At 29.4% G+C, this 23,891-nt stretch overlaps 1 protein-coding gene across 1 annotated transcript; it reads right to left on the reverse strand.

Annotated features, from left to right (window-relative positions):
• Positions 1-7,286: 7,286 nt before the first annotated feature.
• On the reverse strand, positions 7,287-7,628 carry LOC25499322 (auxin-responsive protein SAUR71). Its single transcript, XM_013594547.1, has one exon. It carries the CDS (start codon positions 7,626-7,628, stop codon positions 7,287-7,289), a length of 342 nt encoding a protein of 113 aa, XP_013450001.1.
• Positions 7,629-23,891: the final 16,263 nt, after the last annotated feature.

Here is a 23,891-nt window from a genome sequence, read left to right on the forward strand (position 1 = left end):
CGTAACATCTAGCATAAAAACACAAATTTTGCCAAAAATATACACTTTCAGTCTTTTAATATGAATTTAAGAATCAAGACTGTCTATTTTTTTTTCTTTCTAAATTAATATATAAACCATTATCAACACTTTCGGTTTCCTAACACCAGATGTTGTTAACCTTCTACATAGAGTTTAAAAGATCATGCATAGCAATGTCATGTTTCCTAGGTCCATGAATGTTGTGTTCACGATGATTGATTTTGCTATCCAAAAAAGTCCAGCGGCGCAGGCTTGTTGCCGACTGGTGCTAATCACACCCAAAAAAAAAATAAGTTACACCCCAGAATGACTAATATACCCTTTAACTAAAATAAAAATTTCAAATTAACTAAATTTACATTAACGTAAATTGAACATAAGTAAACTTAATTTACATTAACCTAAATTGAACATAAGTAAACTGAATTTACATTAACCTAGATTGAACGTAAGTAAACTGAATTTACATTAACCTAGATTAAACGTAAGTAAACTGAATTTACATTAACCTAGATTGAACGTAAGTAAACTGAATTTACACTAACCTCTTATATACATACGTAAACTAAATTTACATTAACCTAAATTGAACATAAGTAAACTTAATTTACATTAACCTAGATTAAACGTAAGTAAACTGAATTTACATTAACCTAGATTGAACATATTAAACTTAATTTACATTAACCTAGATTGAACGTAAGTAAACTTAATTTACACTAACCTCTTATATACATACGTAAACTAAATTTACATTAACCTAAATTGAACATAAGTAAACTTAATTTACATTAACCTAGATTGAACGTAAGTAAACTGAATTTACACTAACCTAAATTGAACATACGTAAACTTGAATTTACATTAACCTACATACGTAAACTACACTAACCCCTTTTATATACATACACGTAAACTTAATTTACACTAACCTCTCACTTAAAATCAAATTGACAGGCATATCTCATACCAAAACAAACAATAAACAAATAGAAACTCATCGAAAATGAATTTCATGAAATTCACCAACCTTTATGAATATAGTACACATCAATAACAAAGATGTTGATTCAGATATTGGTTGCACATCTATGGTGATTTGTGGATGAAAGGGGGTAAGGGTTCAGAATTATCATAAAAGATGGATTTTTAAAAATTTACATGAAGAAGGCAATTTTGGTATTATTGTTAAATTTTAAATAAATTTAGGTGTAACTTGTTTTTTTGGGGTGTGACTAGCACCGGTCCTTGTTGCCGGTTGCCCGCTTTCCTTATATTCAAATGTAAATAATAGTTTATATATATAAATAAATAATAAATTATTATTATTTTCCCTTACATAAGCTTTTTAATCATTTCAAATCCTCGTACCATGATTGATAAGATGACGTGATAGAGCTTGCATTATTTATTAATATGTGAAATAAGACAAAAACCGATGACAACTATGAACCTTCCTCTCCACTTCTTCATGAGCACATGTGCTGGTCCATTCAGACCACCGGTGTAGTAGTGTACATATATGCAGATTGAAGACAGCTAACAATGAAAGGGTAGATAATTCCCAAAATAGAATGAAAGGGTAGAGATTTACTAGTTTCGCAATTTGGAAATTTGTTAAATAAGTATCTTCGTAATTTTCGATCAATTGTTTTTTTGTTTATAAAATTTGTTAGTTGTAATTTTCGACCGACTATTTTTCAATGAAGTGGACAATTTTGATGTGTTTATTGAGCAATCATCCTTGATTCATGGTATTATATACAAGTATCCAACTTACGAATCATGCAAATTTCACTGGTAATTAATTTCTGACGTATAACGTCAACTACTCATGTAAGGTCTTATCTTATCAATTGGCCTACAAGGTCATTTTCATCTAAAGTAGGTTTTAATTACACCTAATGAAAGCCATTTGAAATTACTCTTTCATCGTGTTCATTAGCTATCTATAGTTTTCTGATTAAATTCTTCGTAACGTACTTCATTGAGATAATTTTGTTATACTAGACTTTTTTTATTCTATATTATAGTTAAGCTTTTACCAATATTATCTTAGGTTTTGAATCGAACCTAACATCCACAAATAATGATTTTGATGTGGTGAATGATAGTGAGTAACTAATTAACTAATTTACGATAAGTTTTAATATTATATTAAATTTTAGATCTAATTCAACCCATTAAAACAAATATGTTACTGAAACAAAAAAAAAAAAAACAAAAAAAGTAAATAGGTGAAGTGATTATAATTTATCTATAACTTGCGTGAGTCTTTACTCTTGAGTAGGGGTGGACAAAAACCCGCAGCCCGAGGTAACCCGCACAACCCGGTCCAAAAAAAGAAAAACGGGCGGTTTAAAACGGGTCTTCGGGTCCTACAACACACATTTGCGGTTTAGCTAGGGTCCACACGGGCAGGTCCGGGTGGAACAATTGGACCCCTCGGTACCCGAACCCGCCCGCATAAATCTTCATCAGTACTGGCGAGACAGCTAAGCGTGTGTTACAGCTTTTATTTTGGTAGAGTGTGAGAGATTCTTTTTTGACTGTGTGACAGTGACTTTACAGTGGAATAAACAATGCATTTATTAGTATAATTTAATTAATACATATATAGGAAATAGGATAGGCATCATTAGTTTTGGTTTTACGATGGAAAGTTCTGGTGCTATATTAATTCATAATAATAATTAATAAAAGCTACTCCCATTTAAAAGACTATTCTTTTGTGATACTTTACCTGCAACTCCCATATAAGAAAATAAAAGAGAGAGAATGTTTTTGTCTTCATTGTATCTCCTTCTTTTCATTTAGATGGAACAACCATACAAAATCACAATGAAATTGGACAGAGAAGAATAATGGCTCTTCCACTTCCTCCTCAACCTCTCCCTTTCTTTCCTCTCAAATCTCATCTTCTTTCTGTTTTTTATTTTTTATTGGTTGATGATTGATGATATAGATCTAGATATCAGATTGTTGATCCTGGTTTTTTTTCCTGAGCTTGCAAACAATCTTTGTTAATAGTTATGTTGTACCCGCATACACCGACCCGCGTAACCCGTAACCCGTGTTACCCGAACCCGTCTAAACCGAAACAGAAAAATGGGCAGCGAGGGGTCTGCATATGTCAACCGCGGGTTGGGCTGGGTGGGTGCTTTGGACCCGAACCCGCCCGATGTCCACCCCTACTCTTGAGTCTTATCTAATATATCAATCATTTCAACATTATTTTTGTAGCCTCTAATTTTAGTGTCTGCTGTCTAGTGATGTTAGGTTTAATATATATACTACAGATACAATAGCCTCGTGAGATGTTAGTGTGTTGTGGTCTAAACTTGTTTTTACTTATACTCTCTACTCTTATATAAAGTATTTGGTCCAATTGATCTACTTTTCTACTTATATTCAAAGCCAGAGTGAGTACTACTTCGTATTGCACTTCCTTTTTTTAAAAATCGCCAATGTAATTTTTGAAATTGTAAGCAGTTAGAAAAATTAATTTAAATTTTCATTTGAAGAGATACATTTGAAGAATTTGATGATTTAAAGCAAAAACTCTAACTAGTTAGTCAAAGTAAGGAAATTTAAAGCCTAAGTAATAACTAGTTGAAGCAAAAGATCCAAATGTAAGTGTGTATCACCTCTTTGATATAATTTTGGGATTTGGATTAAACACATTAACTGTATAACTCGGTTACTCGTCTGAGTTGTTTGATCTGAAGTCAATGATCACGGTTGTTCACAAGTGATTTTTACGGTAAGCAATCTAGGTCCATATCTTTCTAAGCGAAATGAAAATGAAATTTCACAATGTAGATGTAAAAAAACAAACCATGACATGGAACGAATTATTGTACCTCACCTTCCCATCTGTCTCCCTTAGCAAAGGGACCCTAACTAATAGCAAAAGAGGATGTGGGTTATCCCATGCTTCAATTGGAATATGTCCAAATCACCTGTAACTTCTCTCATGCTCTACCATGCCATTACCCTGCCATGGGGATAGTGACTAGAATCTGTACTTGAGACATATATATAAGAATTGAATTGAAAGGATACATGCATGGTATGGTTACCTATTATTATTTGATAAGTCCTATTCACTTGAGGTGATAGTGTTGGATGAATAAAACAAAAAGGAGTATGAAATGATTGATTATTGTCGAGGGTCATTATCTTTAGACCAAATGACCAATTATAAAAACATGTTTAGTAAGTTGATAACCTTAGATTGGAATAGACAATACATGTGATGTGACTCATTTCTTACAAGGGACCGTCCAATTTTGATCATCTAATTCATTTGTGGTATTTACACTGCAAATATTTAATACACATTCCCTTCAAGAGGAGACTACACAATCAGCACATAGTCATTTCATTAAGATAGATTGGTTTCAATTTTGAGTTTATTTGAAAGTTGATCTATTGAGCTCAAAGTTGGAGAAGTTGGATCTCGATCCAATGATAAATGTGTGGAATCTCTAACGATAAATAATCTAAATTCACATATACTCTTAACTAATTTGTCTTAATCTTTCTTACCGCTGCATTATACATACACAATTTATAGAGTTCAAATGATCGATGATCAACAATTATTGATAAGATTTTATTGCGTGGCAAATTTTGTCCAAAAGGTTAGCAAGGGAGAGTAATATGATCCAATTTAATTTTCTTAATCTCGAGTTCAAATCTCGGCTGCGATGTCTCTGTCAAATGACCTAAGCTTACTGGGACAATTTTCTTAATCTTATTACCCATTTAAGGTTAAGGTAGCGGGATAAAAAATTCACCGTCAAAATCAAATGATCGAGAAAGCGACAAAAAATGGAACAACAAAGGAAACTAACTCACCTACATGTTTTTTTTAACCTTATTTATTTTTCCTTTAGTATATTAAAAAAAGTTGAAACAGCCACTTCTCTAAAGTTAGGTACTACTCAATATTCAATTATTTGATAACATGTTATTAAACTATTTATACTTACCTTTCAAAAAAATTATATATAAAATATGTTTATCTTTTATAGGGTTAATAGTGTTTTACCCCATGTAATATAAGTTATTTTCAGATTTACCCCTGTAAATTTTTTTTTTTGGATTTCATCTTTGTAAAATTATTTTTTTCTGGAATGCCCCCTTAATAGGCCATTTTCAAAAAAAAAAAATCCAAAAATTTTAGTTTTTGAATGTCCTATTAAAGAATATTCTGAAGAAAAGAAAAAAAAAGGCGAAAACGAAAACAAATTTTTTACAAGGAGCAAATCCAAAAATAACTTATATTATTACATGAGGTAAAACACGAAATAACCGTTTTTTATATTTAGCCTATGTTTTGGAAACATTTCAATTAGGTAACACCTTAAAATGAAAGAGAACCCACAATTACAAATAGTGGATGTATCAACATAGTAAAAAGTGAAGGACAGTGTTCTGAACCATATTTAACGAGAGTATGTTAAAAAAGTCTTTCCAGCATTATTTGGTTAAAAATTTACAAAAACTTATTTCATTTCTCTTTCATTTGCATAAATTTAAGTTTAATTTCCATATCAACTAAGCTACATTCACATTGGTATGGAAATAAAATATGCAAGGTCAACCCCGACCACCGCAAAAAAAAAAAAAAAATTAAGTTTAATTTCTTCCTCATACGTATTTTTATCTATATTTTAACATTTTCTATCTTTTCTCCTTCGTTTTTGTCTCTCTTGTCCTCTATCTTTTCATCAAATCTCTCTTTTATCTTTATACACTTCTTATGCTCCTCCATTGGGAGTGTCCAATAACCTTTAATATAACTAAGAGAGATAGTTATGCATTTTTCATGTAAATTCTTGGTATATTTTGTGCTCGTTGTTTCTCTTTAATAAGGGGCAAAAGTCTCCTTCTATCATTGAGGTTATATGTCACTCTATCTCCTTGAATGAGTTGGTTTAAAGCTAACACAGATGGTGCAACCTGTGGTTCTCCATATATGCAGAGTTCTTTGCTACAATGTATGATATTGATATAACCTATTTGTATAATTGGTGGAGTCTCTATAGCTCGAATGTGATTCTAAGTAATTGATGGTTTGGAGTCTTACTATTAGATGGAGAAACTGTTTGCAGTCATATGAGTTTTTAAGTTTCCAACATCTATAGCCATAGGGAAGACAATTATTGTACTTCTTCTCATGGCTCTCATTGGTGCTCAATCACTCCTAATTTGTTGTTGAAAACATCTTTAAAAATAGGGTTATGCTCCCTAATTACCGTTGCCATAAGTTTCTCTATATCTTTTTTGCTAAGTTTCTACACACACTACTCTTTCTCCCTTACCCTAGTTTTATCTCATTTTAATTCATTGTTTAAACGAGACAGTTGTTTGTAGTTTTCTGAGCTGTTGCCAAGTGATATGATGTGATAGTTTTGCTTGGCTAAGAGCAATTATAGATGAGTGGTTTGGTTTGGAGAGTATATCTTCACCTAAAACAATAAGTCATTTGATATATACTCTTTTCATCTTATTTATGCATGTTCCTCTACTTGACACTTTTAGGGCTTGTTTGTTATAGATTGTCTAAAACGATTTTTGTTATATGGTTCAAAAATCATAGACACTATAAATTATACTTTTCTCTATTTTATTAAAGATGAAAGCTAATCAAAATAGTTATTTCATTTTCAAGCATAAAAATTATTTTTCAATTTTTTTTATTTTTATAATAACCTACACACAGTAACTAGAACATAAAAAATTATTTTAAAAAAAATCTAAAACAAAAACATACCCTCCAATGAGGTTGATTTTTATACTATTTTGTAACAGTTACTAATATTATGGACCCATATACTCCCATATCAATCATTCCATTCCATAATTTTAGAGTTGACTCAAGGCATAGATCTAGTTTAAGTCATCATTCCATAAGTTATTATTATTAATTATTATATAATACTAAAAGCAAAGGTGCTCATTATTCACTAATAATAACCATTTTTACAAGCTAAACTTACAAGAGAAGGAAATGCATGCTAATTAATCTAGCCCTCTTGCACCTGCAAGTTAAAGTTATTTTACTTACATTACAGGGGCACAAATACACAACAAAATCACAATCTTATTGCATGTCCTCTAGCTAGCTAGTTCACTAATTATTAAAAATGAAATAAAAAAAGCACTAAAAATGTGTATAGGCCTCCAAAACATTAGAAGGTATACACACAAAAAAATATTAAAGAAATGACAACTTTATTTTTCTAATATTTTACCTAACATGTAATAGTAATACCCTTGTTGTTTATGTGCTGTTTTTTCCTTCTAATGATTCTCTTCAACTCATCTGGTTCACAAGGAATTGCAAGTGCTCCAACTTGAGAGAATCCAAACTCTTCTTCAGCTTGCTTTAACAATTTCACAAATTCAGGATGATCTAAATATTCCAATTCAATACAAAATCTTTCTGTTTTCCACCCTTGTGTTGCAATCACCACAAAATGACCTTGCTTCACACCTTTTTCTGACCACAATATTCTTTTCTCCACCATTTTCCTCATCATTATTCCAAACCCTCCTTTCCAAAATCCCTTACAACTACTACTTGATTTTCCCATGTTAAGAAGAATGAATGAATGAACAAAGAAAAATAAAAATTAACTTTCAACAAGTTTCATCAAAAACAAGAATATATATAGTGTCTTGTATATGATCATATTATGATTAATAGTATAGATTCGGTGGATAAGCATAAAACATTTGGGGACAATTGCATGTGAGTTTTCATTAATGGTAAGTGTCACTGTTTCTCCCATTTTGGGGACGAAGTTAGCAATGTACTTGCATGAATCATTATTCATGCTCACTAAATGTAAGAGGGAAAACGTATATCTACATGGAGAAGTAGACAGAAAGTACTACTCTGGCCATTTCAATTTTCTTTTGGTTAAATATGGGCCTTATATAAATTGCAATACATGTAATTTAAATGAGTGAAATAATTACTTAGCCAGATTTTGAAAGCAATAGAGCTTATAATAATTAGATAGTGTTTATTTAGTAACGGTCTATTACAACAAGACAGAGATTAGGTAGTGTTTTTTTTTTTTTTATTGGTATAATGTTAGTTGTTAGTATGTTACTCTCTATAGCACAATAATTGTAGTATTAAACAATTTCATACAATTTAAGAGAAATTGTAAATAAAAAGAGAGATTAACAGTTTTATAATTTTTTTTAAGAAGCTAAAATGAAATATATTAATTGAACTTTCAAGTCGATTCAGTACAAGAAGTGCTAGAAAAGATCGAGAGGAAAAATCAAGAGTTACATCAAAGATTCAATAGTGCACAAAATAAAAAAGAGTCAAAAAGCAAGTTCTCTAAAAGATACACAAAACAAGACTAGATATTTACACACAAACACAAAAAGGGTTAAGCCACCACGTGTGATAGTTAAAAGCAAAATTTGGATGATTTGCCTTTAGCCATAAGTAAGATTGTAGCTTTATTTTCTCATGAAGATGTTGAAGAGATTCTCCCTTTTATTTTAAAGGCTTAATACATGCTTTGGTCCCTTAACTTATTTTCAGATTTCATTTTGGTCCCCTAACTATAAAGTGTCTCAATTTGGTCCCTTATGTCTTCTGTCGTTACCTCTTTTGGTCCTCTCCGTTAATTTGTTTTCAAAAATAGTTAACCATTGTCCACATGTCATTTAAGATTGGTGATCAAGGGCTAGATTTGAAAAGTACACAAGTATACAATAGGCTCACAACATATAATCATTTCTATTTTTCTTGATTTTCCTAAAAATATAAATTTAAAATCACCATCAATCTTCATCTATTTATATATTTTTTAGAATTTTGTAGAAAAAAAAAATTTAAAAAAATCTGACCTTTTTTTTTTATTTCGTAAAAAAAAAAATCAAATTTTAAAAATAATTTTATAAAATTCAGGAATATTTTTTTTTTCTTCATATTTTATAAAAATCTGAATTTTTTATTTATTTTTCAAAATTAAAATATTTTCCAGAATTTTGTAGAAAAAAATTTTAAAAAGTATTTTTTTTTTGAAAAAAAAATCTGACCTTTTTTTGAAATTTCGTAAAAAAATAATTTTTTTTCGAATTTTTAAATCATGGAAAAGATTTTATAAAAATTCTGGAATATTTTTTTTCTAATTTTAAAATCTGATTTTTTTATATATTTTTCCAGATTTTTAAAAATTAAAATATTTTCTAGAAAAAAATTTTAAAAACCTTTTTTTTTCGAAAAAAAAAACTGACCATTTTTAAAAATTTCGTAAAAAAATTAAAAATTTTCAATTTTTTTAATTTTGAAAATGATTTTATAAAAAATTTGGAATATTTTTTTATATATTTTTGACTTCAAAAAAATCAAGTGTTAATCATTCACCGTAGGCTACAATACACCTACATGATCCAACGATTTCTATTTGAAAAATAGATCAAACAGTTAAAATGTAACGGATAGGACCAAAAGATGTAACGGCAAAAGACATAAAGGACCAAATTGAGATACTTTATAGTTAGGGGACCAAAATGAAATCCGAAAATAAGTTAAGGGATCAAAGCATGTATTAAGCCTATTTTAAAACTCTTGAATTTCTTTCATGTCAAATAGTCCAAACGCAAGTAAGCCAAATTAAATGAAGAACATAGCAAACTTTCTTTGAGAAGCCGCAAATCGAGCCAAATTGAAGTAAATGATAGAAAACTTGAGCCGGATGAACCGTAGTTAAACCTAACCAATTATAGATACCAAAATAAACTTTTCCAAAAAGAGTCGCAAGCAAAAAGAGATGGTTGGTATCCTCCTCCTTGGCACAATTTCCCTCACAAAACGTAGCATTTGGTTGAAGCATCCTTCGCTTAATTAAGTTATTTGTAGTTAGTAAACGATTACGTAACAAACCCCAAGCAAAAACATTGATTTTTAATTGAACCTCCTTATGCCAAAAGATATTTGAATGATCAACGATGATATGTTAGTCCATTGAAAGCAAGTAGTTATAAGCACTAGAAACATTATATTTTGAAGATTCATGAAGTCGCCAGATCCATCTGTCACTAACATTAGCCTGCAAAACATAGGATATAGTAACATGCAACAATCCTTCAATTTTTCTTCCTCCCATGCCAATAAACGCCGTCTCTATTTCCAAGCCCCACCATCCTCCCCCAACCTAAACTGATCATATATGCCACAATCGCCATTTTGTTACCAGCTAAGTTAAAAAAATTACCTTTTTATGTAAAGTTATATAAGCTTTTTTAATTATTTTTTTCGTGCTTTTATTTTTGTGTCATTATTACAAATTATCTTATATATCTTTAGTTGTTTTAAAAGTTGTCGTAAATTCTTTCAACAAAAAAAAAGTTGTCGTAAAAAGATTGTTGAAATAGTATACTTGATACTTCTATAAATATTATTAGCAACAACAATTTAAATTGTGGACCTCTTCCTCTCAAACTCATTTGAATGTCTCTGCTCAACCACTTGACTTTACTTCAATTATTGACGAGTATCAAATCGTTTCCTTCCCAGGTTTCTATCAATTGTGTTAGGTGTATGTTTAATTAATTGTTTTTAAATACAATGTTAACCATTCAAAATGAAATAAAATTCCAATTTTTTTTTTTGACAAGAAAGTAATAAAGTTCCAATAAATAACTATTAATAAGAAAATTAGTGAAACGACATAATTTTCTGTACAGTTAAAAGAACATAAAATTTAGCATATACAAAGTAATCATGGAAATGTATATTACAATCTTTTTAGCAATTGAGAGATAAGCTCAGGAAAATACGTTAACTCTAACTCATATGAGAAAGGAGAGTGAAAAATGTCGTGACTTCTATGAAGCCATGTGTATTATTATTATTATTATTATTATTATTATTATTTTCCTTCATTGGCCAAGAATATTCTCTCGACTATACTGCCAACAAGCTAATGCCTTGACAATAGTGGATTTAGGATGTAGCAAGCAACTCAAAGAGCATATCATGATTATGATGATAAGGACGTACTAACAAAGACATTTTAGATGAAGTATCAAACCACATTAGCATATAAATCTATATTAACTTTTTCAAGTTTAAAAGTAAAATTTTATCTAGACATTGCAATGATCAATAGAAGGATTGAATATGTTTTTTATTTTTATAAATATTTTAATTTTTCATTTTAGTTTTTCTATTTTTAATCCCTTAAAAGTTTTTCATCATCATTTGTTGTCCCTACTTTTAAGTCAACTCATGTGTATCATTAAAAATTTCAATTATATTTTTTTGCAGTCATGTTTAATACATTATAGAAATCTCTCTTGCAAAAATTTAAATATTTTAACATAGGATGAATTAAATATGTATTTCTTATATTTTTAGAGATTAAAAATTCATGTTTATTTAATTTTTTATTAAAAAGTTATATTTTTATTTGGGAGAAATTCTTATAATATTCTAAATATTCATGCAAAAATTTGAAGGGTACAAATAACCTTACTTAAAAGCATGAACCATTGTACCCAAACAAAACAAAAAATAGGGACAAAAAATATGAAGGGAAAATGTTTTGAGGATTGGAAAAAAAAATATAAGGGGGGAAAAAACAAAATGTTTGAATAATTATAGGAACAAAAAATATATATATTCCATAATAGGAAGTCGCAAAAGTGTCATACATATGTACAAAATCATCCTATGTGTTAAAAATATTGTTAATTATTTAAAATTCGCCTTCATCACCTGGTGATAATATGTTATACCGAATGATATGTGTTTATGATTCATCTTACGTGAAACTATGGTCAGATCATACTCTTTTTAAATAAAAAGGAATAATTATTTTTAAAAGTTTACTTAACTAAAAAAAAGTTAGGCTACATGTTAACAGAACAAATTGGTAGGTTTTTTTTTATCATATTTTTTGATCAAAACAGTCGACATCATTGATACTCGACGAAAACAAAATGGTGTGAAAAAAAAGAACAACATCAATTTACGACTATTCTGAATAAAATTTAAATCGTATCATTATAAAATCAAACTCTTACCATATACATCTTTTGACACTAAACTTGAAATGAAACCCAATATCCACTATCCATAAACAACAACCGATTACTGGTAATTACGAGATATAGATATTAGATAATGTCAATTTTCAACATCAGATTATTACTTCAATAAGCTAAAGAAGAGTTATACACTATTCGTACTAGATTAGATGTGAACATTGTTTTATTTTGAAGGGTACTAGATGTAAAGTTATCACCATTCACCACAAAATTTACATGTGAATATATTTGGAATGTAAAAGTCACTCCTAAATTTTCTTCATTACCCGCAATTTCAAGGAGGCACTGTACTCTCCATCGTATCTCACCATTCCAGTACTCCAGAGATTGATTAACCCCTGCAAAAATAAAAGACCAAAATAATTTAATATTTGAGTTTCTATTCAACTAATTAATTTCCTCAAGATCCACAACATTGTTTTACATGGTTTGCAATCGTTACTAAGCAAGGTTTGTACCATAGAAATATTTGAGTTTCTAAGCAAGGTTTGCAATCGTTACTAGCTGGGACAGTTTTACATGGCCAATTATAATCACAAATTACAATCATGTTTTACATGGCCACTTATCACCACAATTACAATCACAAAATTTTATTTAGAATAGGCTTGGGCTACGGTTTATGATCCACAACAAACTGGGCAGGGTTTAAAAATGGAAAAACGTGACTTACATTTGGAGGACAAAAGAGTAGAGACACAAATTTAAGGGAACTAACAACAACTTTTGTTTTTCTATACATAGGTTCATAATAAAACACAAAATTTGGCCAAGGTGCGACCCCATCTGTTGCACATGCCAAACCCATAAAATTGAAAAGGAAACTAATAATATAAGTGAAATTTAAAAAATTTCGGAATAAATCAATAACAACGATAAATTATTCAGGAGAACAAAAATTTAAATTTTTAATGAAACAATTTTTATTTTTAAAGAGAATGAAACAATCTTTAATCAATTTACCTTCCGACTAAAATTTGGATCACCAATATCCTTTTCTTAGAAACATGAAGGTTAAAGATAAAAGGACAAATCGATCAATATAATTATAAAAATTAAATAAGAAAGATGGAACGTACCGTTTTGAAGGAAGAGACTATAATAGTAATTATGATTTGGAGACGATATCAAAGAGGAGGTAAACTAGGTTAGCACATAGAAAGAAGAGGAGAAGGAGAAATAGGAGAAGGAGGATAAAGCGTAAGAGAAAGATGAAGATAATAATTGTGAGAATTATTGCAAAGGGAGAGCCTATAATTAACACCACTAGCATCTTTGCTCTCTCCACTTCTTACAACTTTCAGCTTCAACTTTCTTTCTTAACTCTATGGGTAATTGATTATTGAATTACATTAAAAATAAAAACAAGGGATACTATTGGATTACACCGCAGGTCAAATGTGCAAAACGCAAGAAAACTTAACTTCTTACTTACCTTATCTTGTCCTTGACATTTTCATCACTACCCTACCAATAGAATTATGACAAAATAATTGAAACAAAATAAATGAAAGAATTCATAAGAAATACTACTAACACATTGGGAGAAACAAGCAATTCAAAGGAATGGAAAGAAGGCAGGAAAAATAGTATTGAGAGAAATAGTCGACTTTTAGATTTTTGGTGTTCTAAAGAAAACTAAAAACATTGTGTCTTCGTAATTATTAGAATTGTTTCCTCCACGCACAAGCTCCCAACATGTTCTTTCAAAAAACAAAAGCTCCCAACATGTACTTACTTAAACGAAAGCAACAATCTCATGCGCATAAGATAATTATCGTTAACATTCATATTATTTTAAGTGGTCTATAGTGGCTACAATTTACCTTTTAGACATTACTTTGATCATATACGTGACTAAACAGATTATTTTTTTCACCATCAACAAATATATCATCACTGTTTACCAGTATTTTTGGTAAACAAAAAGGGTTGGTTTTGATTATTACAAGCACGATCAAATTAGAAATTCTAGGATATGTTGTGCAAAGTTTTTCTAGAAAGTGAGTGAACGTTCATCAAATTCATAGGCTGCTTTATGAACATGACGAATTTGTATGGTGTCTATCGACATAAAAAGGTAAAACAAAAGAAAATGCAGTAAATGCAAGTAAAAACTAAAAGTTTAAAACGCAGAAACTTAAAGAAAAAGCAAATTGCCTGGCATTAAAATGAAGGTGGTTCGACAAATCAGATTACATACATTTTGTATGACTCTTTTCTATAGACGTTGATACTTCGAGTGCTTAATTTTTATTTTTATAAATGATTTGTGACCCGTTTTCCATCTGGAAAACTACTATTTATACATAGTAAAATAACTGAAAAAAGACTAACTACCACGATCATCACTTCTTCCATCGAAAACTGTTTGTCCTCCACGTCTTTACTAAGGAAAACGCTACCTATTTGAATGCAAATTCTTTCCTCTTCCACGGTAACCGCTTGGCTTTCAACCAGCTTTACGCTCTGACTCGCGTCTTGTCGAACTTCAAAGATTTTAGACTCTTTCACACGCTAAGTCCAAACTCTGTCGAAATCCCCATGTTAAAGATAAAACTTTGATTCCTGAAATGTCAAAAAGTCAACAAATATTAACTGCATTAATTAAACCTGTCGAAATTACAGGCTAACAATCACACCATCATCGTCCACGTGAGCTTAGCTCAATTGATTTGAACAATACATAAAATATGCAAGGTTCGGAGTTCAAACCACGACCACCTAAAAAAAATCACACATCATCATCAACAAATATTTCCTTTTAGACATGGTTGAGTCCCTAAATTTTATCGTCATCTTAGGTTGCTCCTTAAAACTCTATATAATGATTTCCTTACTTTCATTCAATACTTCTCATTAAGTAATGAATAATGATAAATATGATGATATATGTTGAATAATTGACTTACCTTGTTGTGATATATGTTGAGTAATTTATTTGTTAATGATAAACATGCTCCTTAATGAGTGTCATCAATTGCATGAGTAGTATATTTCATCATTTGCATCAGTCTCGTATATGAATTAAACATGTTTTAGTCTCTATTTTTTTTCCAAGAGTTCTAGCCGTTAAATTTAAATTTGTTTAATTATATTTAAATTTTTTTAATTTTTGAATGATTTTTTTAAACATGTTTAAAACATTATAAAAAAAAAAGTTATTGGTAAAGTATGATTTCTAGATCCATATGTATTTTCATTACTTTTTATCTTGAATATTTAACTAATTTCATTTAAAAAAATTCTAAATTTTTGTGAAAGAAATGTTTATAATTAAGGTTCTAAACATACTTGCAAAATCTTAATAATAAATATAAAAGTTTAAACATAATTAAAATTAAAATTTAATAAGGGTTAAAGTTCATACTTAAAAATTATATGATGACGTAAACATGTCACTTTTATTTACGAGGAGTAAAAACAAATTTTGATATAATTTTAGGGAAAAAAACTTATTTAACTATGTTATGAACAATATGATAGATGAATGGGGAAATTATGATATGATTTAACACGAGCATGTGAGTGAAAGGGTGATTGGGAACTTGAGAAAGTGTGATTTTGCGTAATTGTGAACTTGTCATGAGAAGTATTGAATAAAAGTAATCAAATCATTGCATTGCATATTTCGTGGAATATGTGATGTGTTGATAATTCAAGAACTTTGATACGAATTTATGATCTTGTCATATCCATGTGACTGAAATTCATGCTGTGTTACGACTGTGTTTCATTATGTGTATGTTTTGCCTTATCCATGTTCTACCGTTAACATAATCTTTATTGAGAAAATATGTTGAACGTCTATATAGGTTATGTATGTTAGTATATGACATCCTTAACCCTTTTTAAAAGTATACTAAATTAAGAATGAAAACCTATTTTGAGGTTTGTGACGTAACAATGTGCATTAGGTCAAGATATTTCCTAAAATTGGAAGAGTATTAGTGTATTACATGTTGTGGACTGTACAAAAATTGAATCATTTTATTTACTACTATGTTAACAATGGAGATTCATATAGAAAGAGAGAAGAGTGAAGGAAGAAAGAAACTAAGGTTTCAATAATGTGAATAACAAAAGTTGTCAATACAAGAGTTACATAGAATTTATTTGTTTAACGTAACCAATTTTTCGCTTTCATAATTTAGTAAGTTAACTAACATACATTTCAATTTTGTGACAATATATGCAATGATATGCAGTGGGGGCACACATGATCCATGATGCATGCCCATCCATGCAATTAAAATCATATGACCATGAATTCTTGGGATGTCACCATGAATTCAAAAGGAAAAAGGCTCATTATTAAATGAAATGATCTAGAAGAAGCTGACATATCTCTAGATGTCACAATCATGGTGGAGTTATAAATGTGATCTCAGTAGCTACTAGCCAGTGACTCATCTTTCCTCTTGATTTTCAAGTCTTAACACGTATATGGTTGCTGCGAGCCTGCGACAATTTCTATAGCCCTGGATCTCCTTGTTATGTATTTGAGGTGCCGTTTAATTTGAGAAAGGAAAGTTATTTTCCTTGATGGGAAAGCTTAATAATAGCCATTTGGTGCCCACATATCAAAACGTGTAATTTGAGTGGTAAGTTAACTAAGATCAGTCCTCTAAACATGTAATTAATGATTGTGTATATCGTATGTATGCAACCAATAAAAAAACTCGTGTATATTTAAACATATTCTCTCTGTTTTAAAATACATGTTCAAGTTAACCACTTCACACATGATAATGTACAATTTTGACTGTTAATATCTTTAATTATCTAAAGTAAAAAATTATAAAAATTTAATATTTTGAGAATATTTGTCGAGACAAATCAAACAACATCTTACATGCTAATATTTGTATTTATACATTAGTTATATGGTCAAAGTAAGTCAAATGAATAGTACACATTGTAAAAATTGAACATGTATTTTAAAACGGATGGAGTACTCCTTAAAAATAATAAATATTTTCTGCAAAATATATGAAACAAATCAAACAAAAAAAACACTTGGTTTCCACCAGTTTTTCATAAATTAGTCATTTCTTGTAAGAAAATATGAATTTTATTCATAGGGTTATAACATCATAATAATCTTCATCATGACATTTTGGAGATTTCATGATTTTTTGAGAGCAAAAATTCATAATTAATATTTTCTTTGTCTGAAACTTTTAATTTTTTGTGGAAAAACATATTTTAACGACATAAACATCTCTCCAAAAAATCATGAAAAGATTCAACCTCTAAGACATCTTTATAGATTTCATGTATACTACACGGTTAAAAATAGGAGCAATCTCACATTATAGGGTTATATAATGTGTTTTCATTTTTACACATTCATTTTTTAGACATAGCATATGTAACATGATGAATTTGAACAATTAACCTAAAAAGATAATATTATTATGGGATATTTGTTAATGTGTATATATTGAGTATAACTATTACTAAATTACCCATTTCATATCGATGTACTTACAATTAAATTTTCACATTTCAAAGCAAAATAATAGTATTAATTTGGGTTATGTTTAGATAAATAATACTTTTAGTAAAATAATTTTTTTTGAAGGAATACACCTACTGAATTGAAAATGGATTTATTTTAAGGAACATCGCATAATATACATTAATCCTAATTTTATGCCTTCAATTGAACCCAGATCAATAATTTACAATTTATTAACTTTACAATTTTCAAAGTTTAAGGTTAATGTATCTTGTCTTAAATTAGATGATAATTGTATCTGTTAATACTGTTATTTTTTCTTCAAAAAATCACAGAGATGTTGATAGTGGGCTATCTCAAAGTTCAATAGGCTAGCCCAATCCAATCGAAGTCTTATTTCGAAACCTCTTTTCCAACCATACTCACTTCTCGTGCACCCTCCATAGTTCTAAAAATGCAATAGGACCTTTGAATTATATAATCTAAAATGAGGTTTTATCCTACATTTTTGGTGGAAAATGTTTTTTTTTAACAAATTTGGATTCTAAAATCCAAAAAACATATGATTTCAGATTATACACGCTACTTCAAAGCATGTATAGAACATGTTTGGATTATAAAATCCGAACATCTTTTATATATCCTCTTTTGCCAAAAAACATGTTCAAATTATATAATTCGAGATGTATCAGCATAAACACTGAACATATATTATGATAGAGATAACAAGTTTAAGAATGATATTAACCATTCTAACTGGTTACGACTGTGTTTTAGGTCTTGGAAGTATACATTTCTAGTAGAACAAAATAAAATATTAATTTTTTGGGCGATTGTGTCGGTTTCCTTCGAAACTTGCTCAGAAATGATGAAAAAAATCAAGGATCAAAACTTTCGTAGGAGAAGCTTCTTACGGGATACTGCCTTTCAAAATTCAAACTTACATCATTTAGACCCATTCTTAAAAAAATCCATTTTTTTGCATTAGCTTTATTTGATTTTTATAATTTTTAGTGGTATTTTTGAATATTTTATTTTATAGGTTTTGTCATTTTTCACTTTGTTTTTTGGTGGTTTTTAGAGCAAAAATCGCAACTGCTGACTGAAATGGTCGGAGGTTATGATCGTTGTTTACATATAGACATGTTTCAGATTATATAATCTGAACAATGTTTCTTTTATTTGTATTATATATATTCCAAAAGGGGGTAGAATAATTTTTTTGGAGGGCACGTGAGAAGCTGGTGGGTTGGAAAAGAAATTTCCAGTTTTATATAGGCTATTTGGGTATGCGCAAAAAATATCGAATTGTCTTTGAGCTTGCAACTTTTTAACGATCAATATTTGTAACTGGACATTTAGTTGTTAGATTAATAGTTTTCTCCTTTGTGTGGGTTTAAATCCAAAACCTCCAACTCCTTTAACCTTTAACTCGGATCATTTGAACTAACCAACCCCTTTACATTTGCATTTTTACGGCCTAGCTTACGAAAAATTATGGGGCAATCACCATGACAATTTTGACGGCTCTACTTGTGATAACTGTTGTGGTAGGTAAATTGCTTAATTATAGTGGCAATAAAACACTTCTTAAATCTGTAAAACAAAATCAAATTTCAAAGTGCTGAAATATTAAAAAAAAAAAAAAAAAAAACCTTAGTCTATGATAATAAATTATATTTTTCGGGACAATGAAACTCTTTTTAGAGTTTTTTTTTAGGTAAACTTTGGTTTTGAGATTAAATACTTCTAAATGGAAATTATAGACTTATCACTATTTTCTTATATCATTCTTTGATGGTTCATGCACTTGCTTGTTTTTCTTATCGTTCTGATTTTCGTCAAGTTCGATGGTATCCTCCTACATATGGTTATATCAAAGTTAATGTATATGGTTCTTCTTTTGGAAACCTAAGTAATGCAGGTTTTAGTGGTCTCTTGAGATATGTTAATGGTATTTGGATTCATAGTTTCTCATGTTCTTGTGGGAGAGCGTCAAACTTGTTTGCTGAACTTTTGGCAATTTGAAGATGCTTTCATCTGGCATGAGACCTTGGTCATAGGTCGGTTATTTTGGAATCTAACTCTAAGATGGCTCTGGATTGAATTATAGGAGGTCATAGTACTGATTTTCATCCTTATGTAACTATTCTTTCTCTCATTACGAATTTATCATCTCTTTCTTGGAGGTTAAGTTTACTCACACCTTGAAGGAAGACAATAAATATGTTGATTGGCTAGCTAAGTTTGGGGCAATGGATGTCGACACTTTAAAGATGTGGAATTCTTCTCCCCAACAATTAGTTCTCACCTTGTTGCCCGACTCTCCAGAATTTTGAGACAACAGATAACTAGTTTGCTTGTCGTTTTCTTTCAATTGAATCAAAATAAAAGAAAAAAGAAATAGCTATCACACGTACCGTTATATACTGCTCCCTCCGTTTTAAAATGAGTGTCGTTTTACCAAAAAAAATTGTTTCACAATGAATGCCACTTTTAGTTTCCAATGCAATAATAATTTTTTCTTTTCAATTGTACCCTTCAATTGATACTATGTTACACTACTTCCAAAGTAATATTTTTTTCTTTAATGAAATCAAACCAGTAGTTGATTAGGATAATTTGGTAAAATTGCTATGACATTTGACTACTTTATTCCATTTTTTAATATATGTGCAATTCACTAAAATGACACTCATTTTTTAAACGATGAAGTATTTTAAAGAAAAACACACACAACTTTATATATTAAACATTTAAACGAATAAACGGTAATGATAAGGTAGTTTATTAATATGGCTGCGCAGAAAAAACAAACTATACCTAAAAGACGAAACAAGGAATTAAAATACAATATCGTTTTGTACCAAAAAAAAAAAAAATACAATATCGTTGAAAAAATATGTGGTAACAATCGTATGCAGTTTAATCTTAATTTATTCTAAAAAATTAACTCTTGAATTGAGTATTTTTACCATTTTAAAGGTTTTTTCGTATGATTTAGTATTTGAGTTATTTAATGTGTTTTAAAATGGTTGTCAATTGTCATCCCATCAACCAAAATATATGAATTTCACCATGAAAGAGCTATTTAAATAACAATAATAATAATAATAATAATAATATATTATTATTATTATTATTATAATAACAACAAATGTAGCACTGTATTTGTCTGAATAGTTAATGATCTCCACTAAAAAAAGAATTGTTCGAGAGAATTCGAGTTCAATTCATTAATTATTGAAACAATTTTTAATAAGATTATATTTATCTTTCGACCGAACTCCAAATTACCACAACCTCTTTTTCCCTTAGAATTAGATGGTTAACACCAAAATTATTTGTTTGATGATATTTTAGCAGTAGTACGTACGTTTGCACAAAATTTGAAAATGTAGCCAATTATTTATGTTATTGAAATGTAATAAAATGAAGCCACTAATTACATTGGTTTATTGATCAAAGGTTTGTTCATTTGAGTAGTATATAATAAGGTTTTAGTTTCAAATCTATATATAACTTATTTATCATGTTCTATTTATAAAATATCTACAGTTGATCAACAATAATTTATCTTTGTCGAATAATTTTGATTTACCTCACTCGAATAATATGTTGGCACATTATAATACAAGTGATGTTTGCAATAAAAAGAAGGGAGTTCAATTAATTAAAGCAACATCTCCAATGAAGAGAAAATAAAGAACTCAAACATATTTCAGTTTAATAGTAAGAAATTAAGCAACATTTAAGGAACACGTTTTTTTCTTCCTATACCATTGGTACGTTCCATCGCCACATAGTAGTGATTAGAAGAACACGTGGTCCCCGTGAGCATAGCTCAGTTGGCAGGGACAATGCATTATTATATGCAGGGGTCGGGGTTCGAATCCCGGACACTTCACTTATTCACTTTAAAAGTGAATTTCTAGCCACTAGGCTACTTGACAAAAAAAAAAAAAAAACATGTGAGATACATAAAATAAGTTTTCCTCATTTTAATCGGATTTTATTTTCATATGCAAGAGTTAAAAATTGAACTGCTGACCATATTTTTAAGGTCAAATGTATCTAAAGGTCCTTTTAAGTTTTTCATTTTTTCCAAAGTTGTACTTTAAGTTTCAAAAGTCCCAAACAAGTCCTTTAGTTTTTGAATCGTTTCAAACAAGTCCTATTGTAAATAGCATATATAGTTGGTAATTGCTTCCTTGAACTCATCTTTGGTACTAAATCTGGCTCCTAACACCCGCTTAAAATTAGTCATCTTTTTAGGCATGACAAATGGTGAATAATGCTCTTTGTTGCTATCATCTAAATCATCATCATCATCCTATAAAAGGACTTGTTTGAAACGATTCAAAAACTAAAAGGACTTATTTGGAACTTTTGAAACTTAAAGAATTTGTTTGGGGCTTTTGAAACTTAAAGGAAGACTTTGAAAAAAAACGAAAAACTTAAATGACCTTTAAATGCATTTGATATATTTTTAAAGGAGTCTAAATCCTTTACCACTTGAACCAATCTATTGTTGATAGGAACCAAAACTTTGATAGTTTTTATTTTGTCCAATATACTATTTTTTATTTTTTATTTATTTTTGATTGCTATTGAACGGTGCATTATCTAAAATACTCTGCACAAGTTTCTGCATCCCACTCTGCCATGTGTCTAAAGCAATCTCTAAAATGTCTTCACTAAAAATGCTCTCAAATAGACGCGGTGAATCCCAAAAATGGCAGAGCTGGGATATCGAATATATTCATATTTCTGCATCTAGTTGAGATGATTTGTATTTCAACTTAATTAAAGTTTGTTGGTGTCAAATCTTTTGAGAAAGAACTACGTTGTTGATTGTAATTTTCTCTGACTCGTAGAATTAATCTATACAACTTAAACACTCGATTTATATAAAAAATATATATAATCTATATTTCACCTAATTAATTAGGTTAATGATTAAAGGTGCTGACACTAAACTTTCTGAGACACCCTCCAGAAGGTATTTTGGTTTTAATGGGATCCAAAAAAGAAATGGTAAATATTGTTATAAAATTAAAAATAAGTGGGTTTAGTTGAATGGGCATGGATTTATAGCCCCACTCCACGCAAGCATTTGGGAACCAAGACATGGGAGCTGACGAGGAACATAAACACATAATTGGTTGCTTATTAGCATGACTCAGCTAATCAAAAAGCCGTCGGTGGAATTGGAATGTTGTCATTGTCGTTTTATTTTCATGTCCAGTTCAAAATGTTGAAAGTTTACTAACTGTGTATGTGTGTGTGGTGGGTTTGAGAAGAAGCTCTTTTGTGGTTACACGTAGCTTCATTGATCTTTCATGCAGACCACTACTTTGCAGGAGAGAATGTGTCATTTTCCTACCCCAAAGATCCAGAAAATGCACCTCTGCCTGCTCCTTTGGAGGTGTCAAGTTTGCGATATCATTATTTACTTTATGATTTTGACACAATTTGGACATTTGAATTCCACAATAAATTAGGTAGTTGAATACAAAGTATGTTTAATAAATGGGTATGATATTTTAACAATTAATTTTAAAGAATTTTTAGTGACTCTCTTCTTATAGGACAATAACAAGAGTGAGAAAAAAAAGAGAAAATAAAAGTATAATGAAAATACGAGTGAGATAGAGTTGTTACAAAAATTATTTTAATATAGTTGTTCAAATATCAATTCTCTTAATAAATAAAGGGTGTACTAACAAGTGTCCTAAAGGCATGACACTTGTTAAGGAAACAAAAAATAATAGGTTGTTATTGAAATCAACAATTTTTTGATTTTTAAAAAGTTAAATTAACAACTTTTCACCATTTTCCAATACATTTTTTCTATTTTAATTATCTTAACTAATTTCCTAAGGAGACTCTTTAGCATTTTTGATAAATCAATTAATGTTATTTTGACAATCATTTAAGTGTTCTAATGACATTGTTTAAGGAACCTATAATAAGGAGTTTTATCTTGAAAATACAAGTGAAACACATATAAAAATCACAACTACACAATTTATAATGAAAAAGTTACTTTTGAATGCTTAAACAATATTCTAAAGACACTTGTTAGCATTCTTTTTTCTAGTTTTTTCTTTTTCCTCAAATTAAATTAATAATTATAAATGATGTGTACGGTTGTCTAATTTTGGTTGTTCAAATAACATTTCTCTAATAAATATTAATTATATAAAATCCGACTATCTTTTACACACACATTTATATATTATAAGAGTAGGTTTGAATACTAAAATTTATAGTTAATGATAAACAAGTTATTCGACTCAAGTGATTA

This window comes from Medicago truncatula, chromosome 7, assembly GCF_003473485.1.
Source record: "Medicago truncatula cultivar Jemalong A17 chromosome 7, MtrunA17r5.0-ANR, whole genome shotgun sequence".
Classification (NCBI taxonomy): domain Eukaryota; kingdom Viridiplantae; phylum Streptophyta; class Magnoliopsida; order Fabales; family Fabaceae; genus Medicago; species Medicago truncatula.

What these genes read in the sequence shown, in the direction of transcription:
- LOC25499322 (XM_013594547.1), bottom strand. Translation starts at nt 7,628, where the DNA reads ATGGGAAAATCAAGTAGTAGTTGTAAGGGATTTTGGAAAGGAGGGTTT.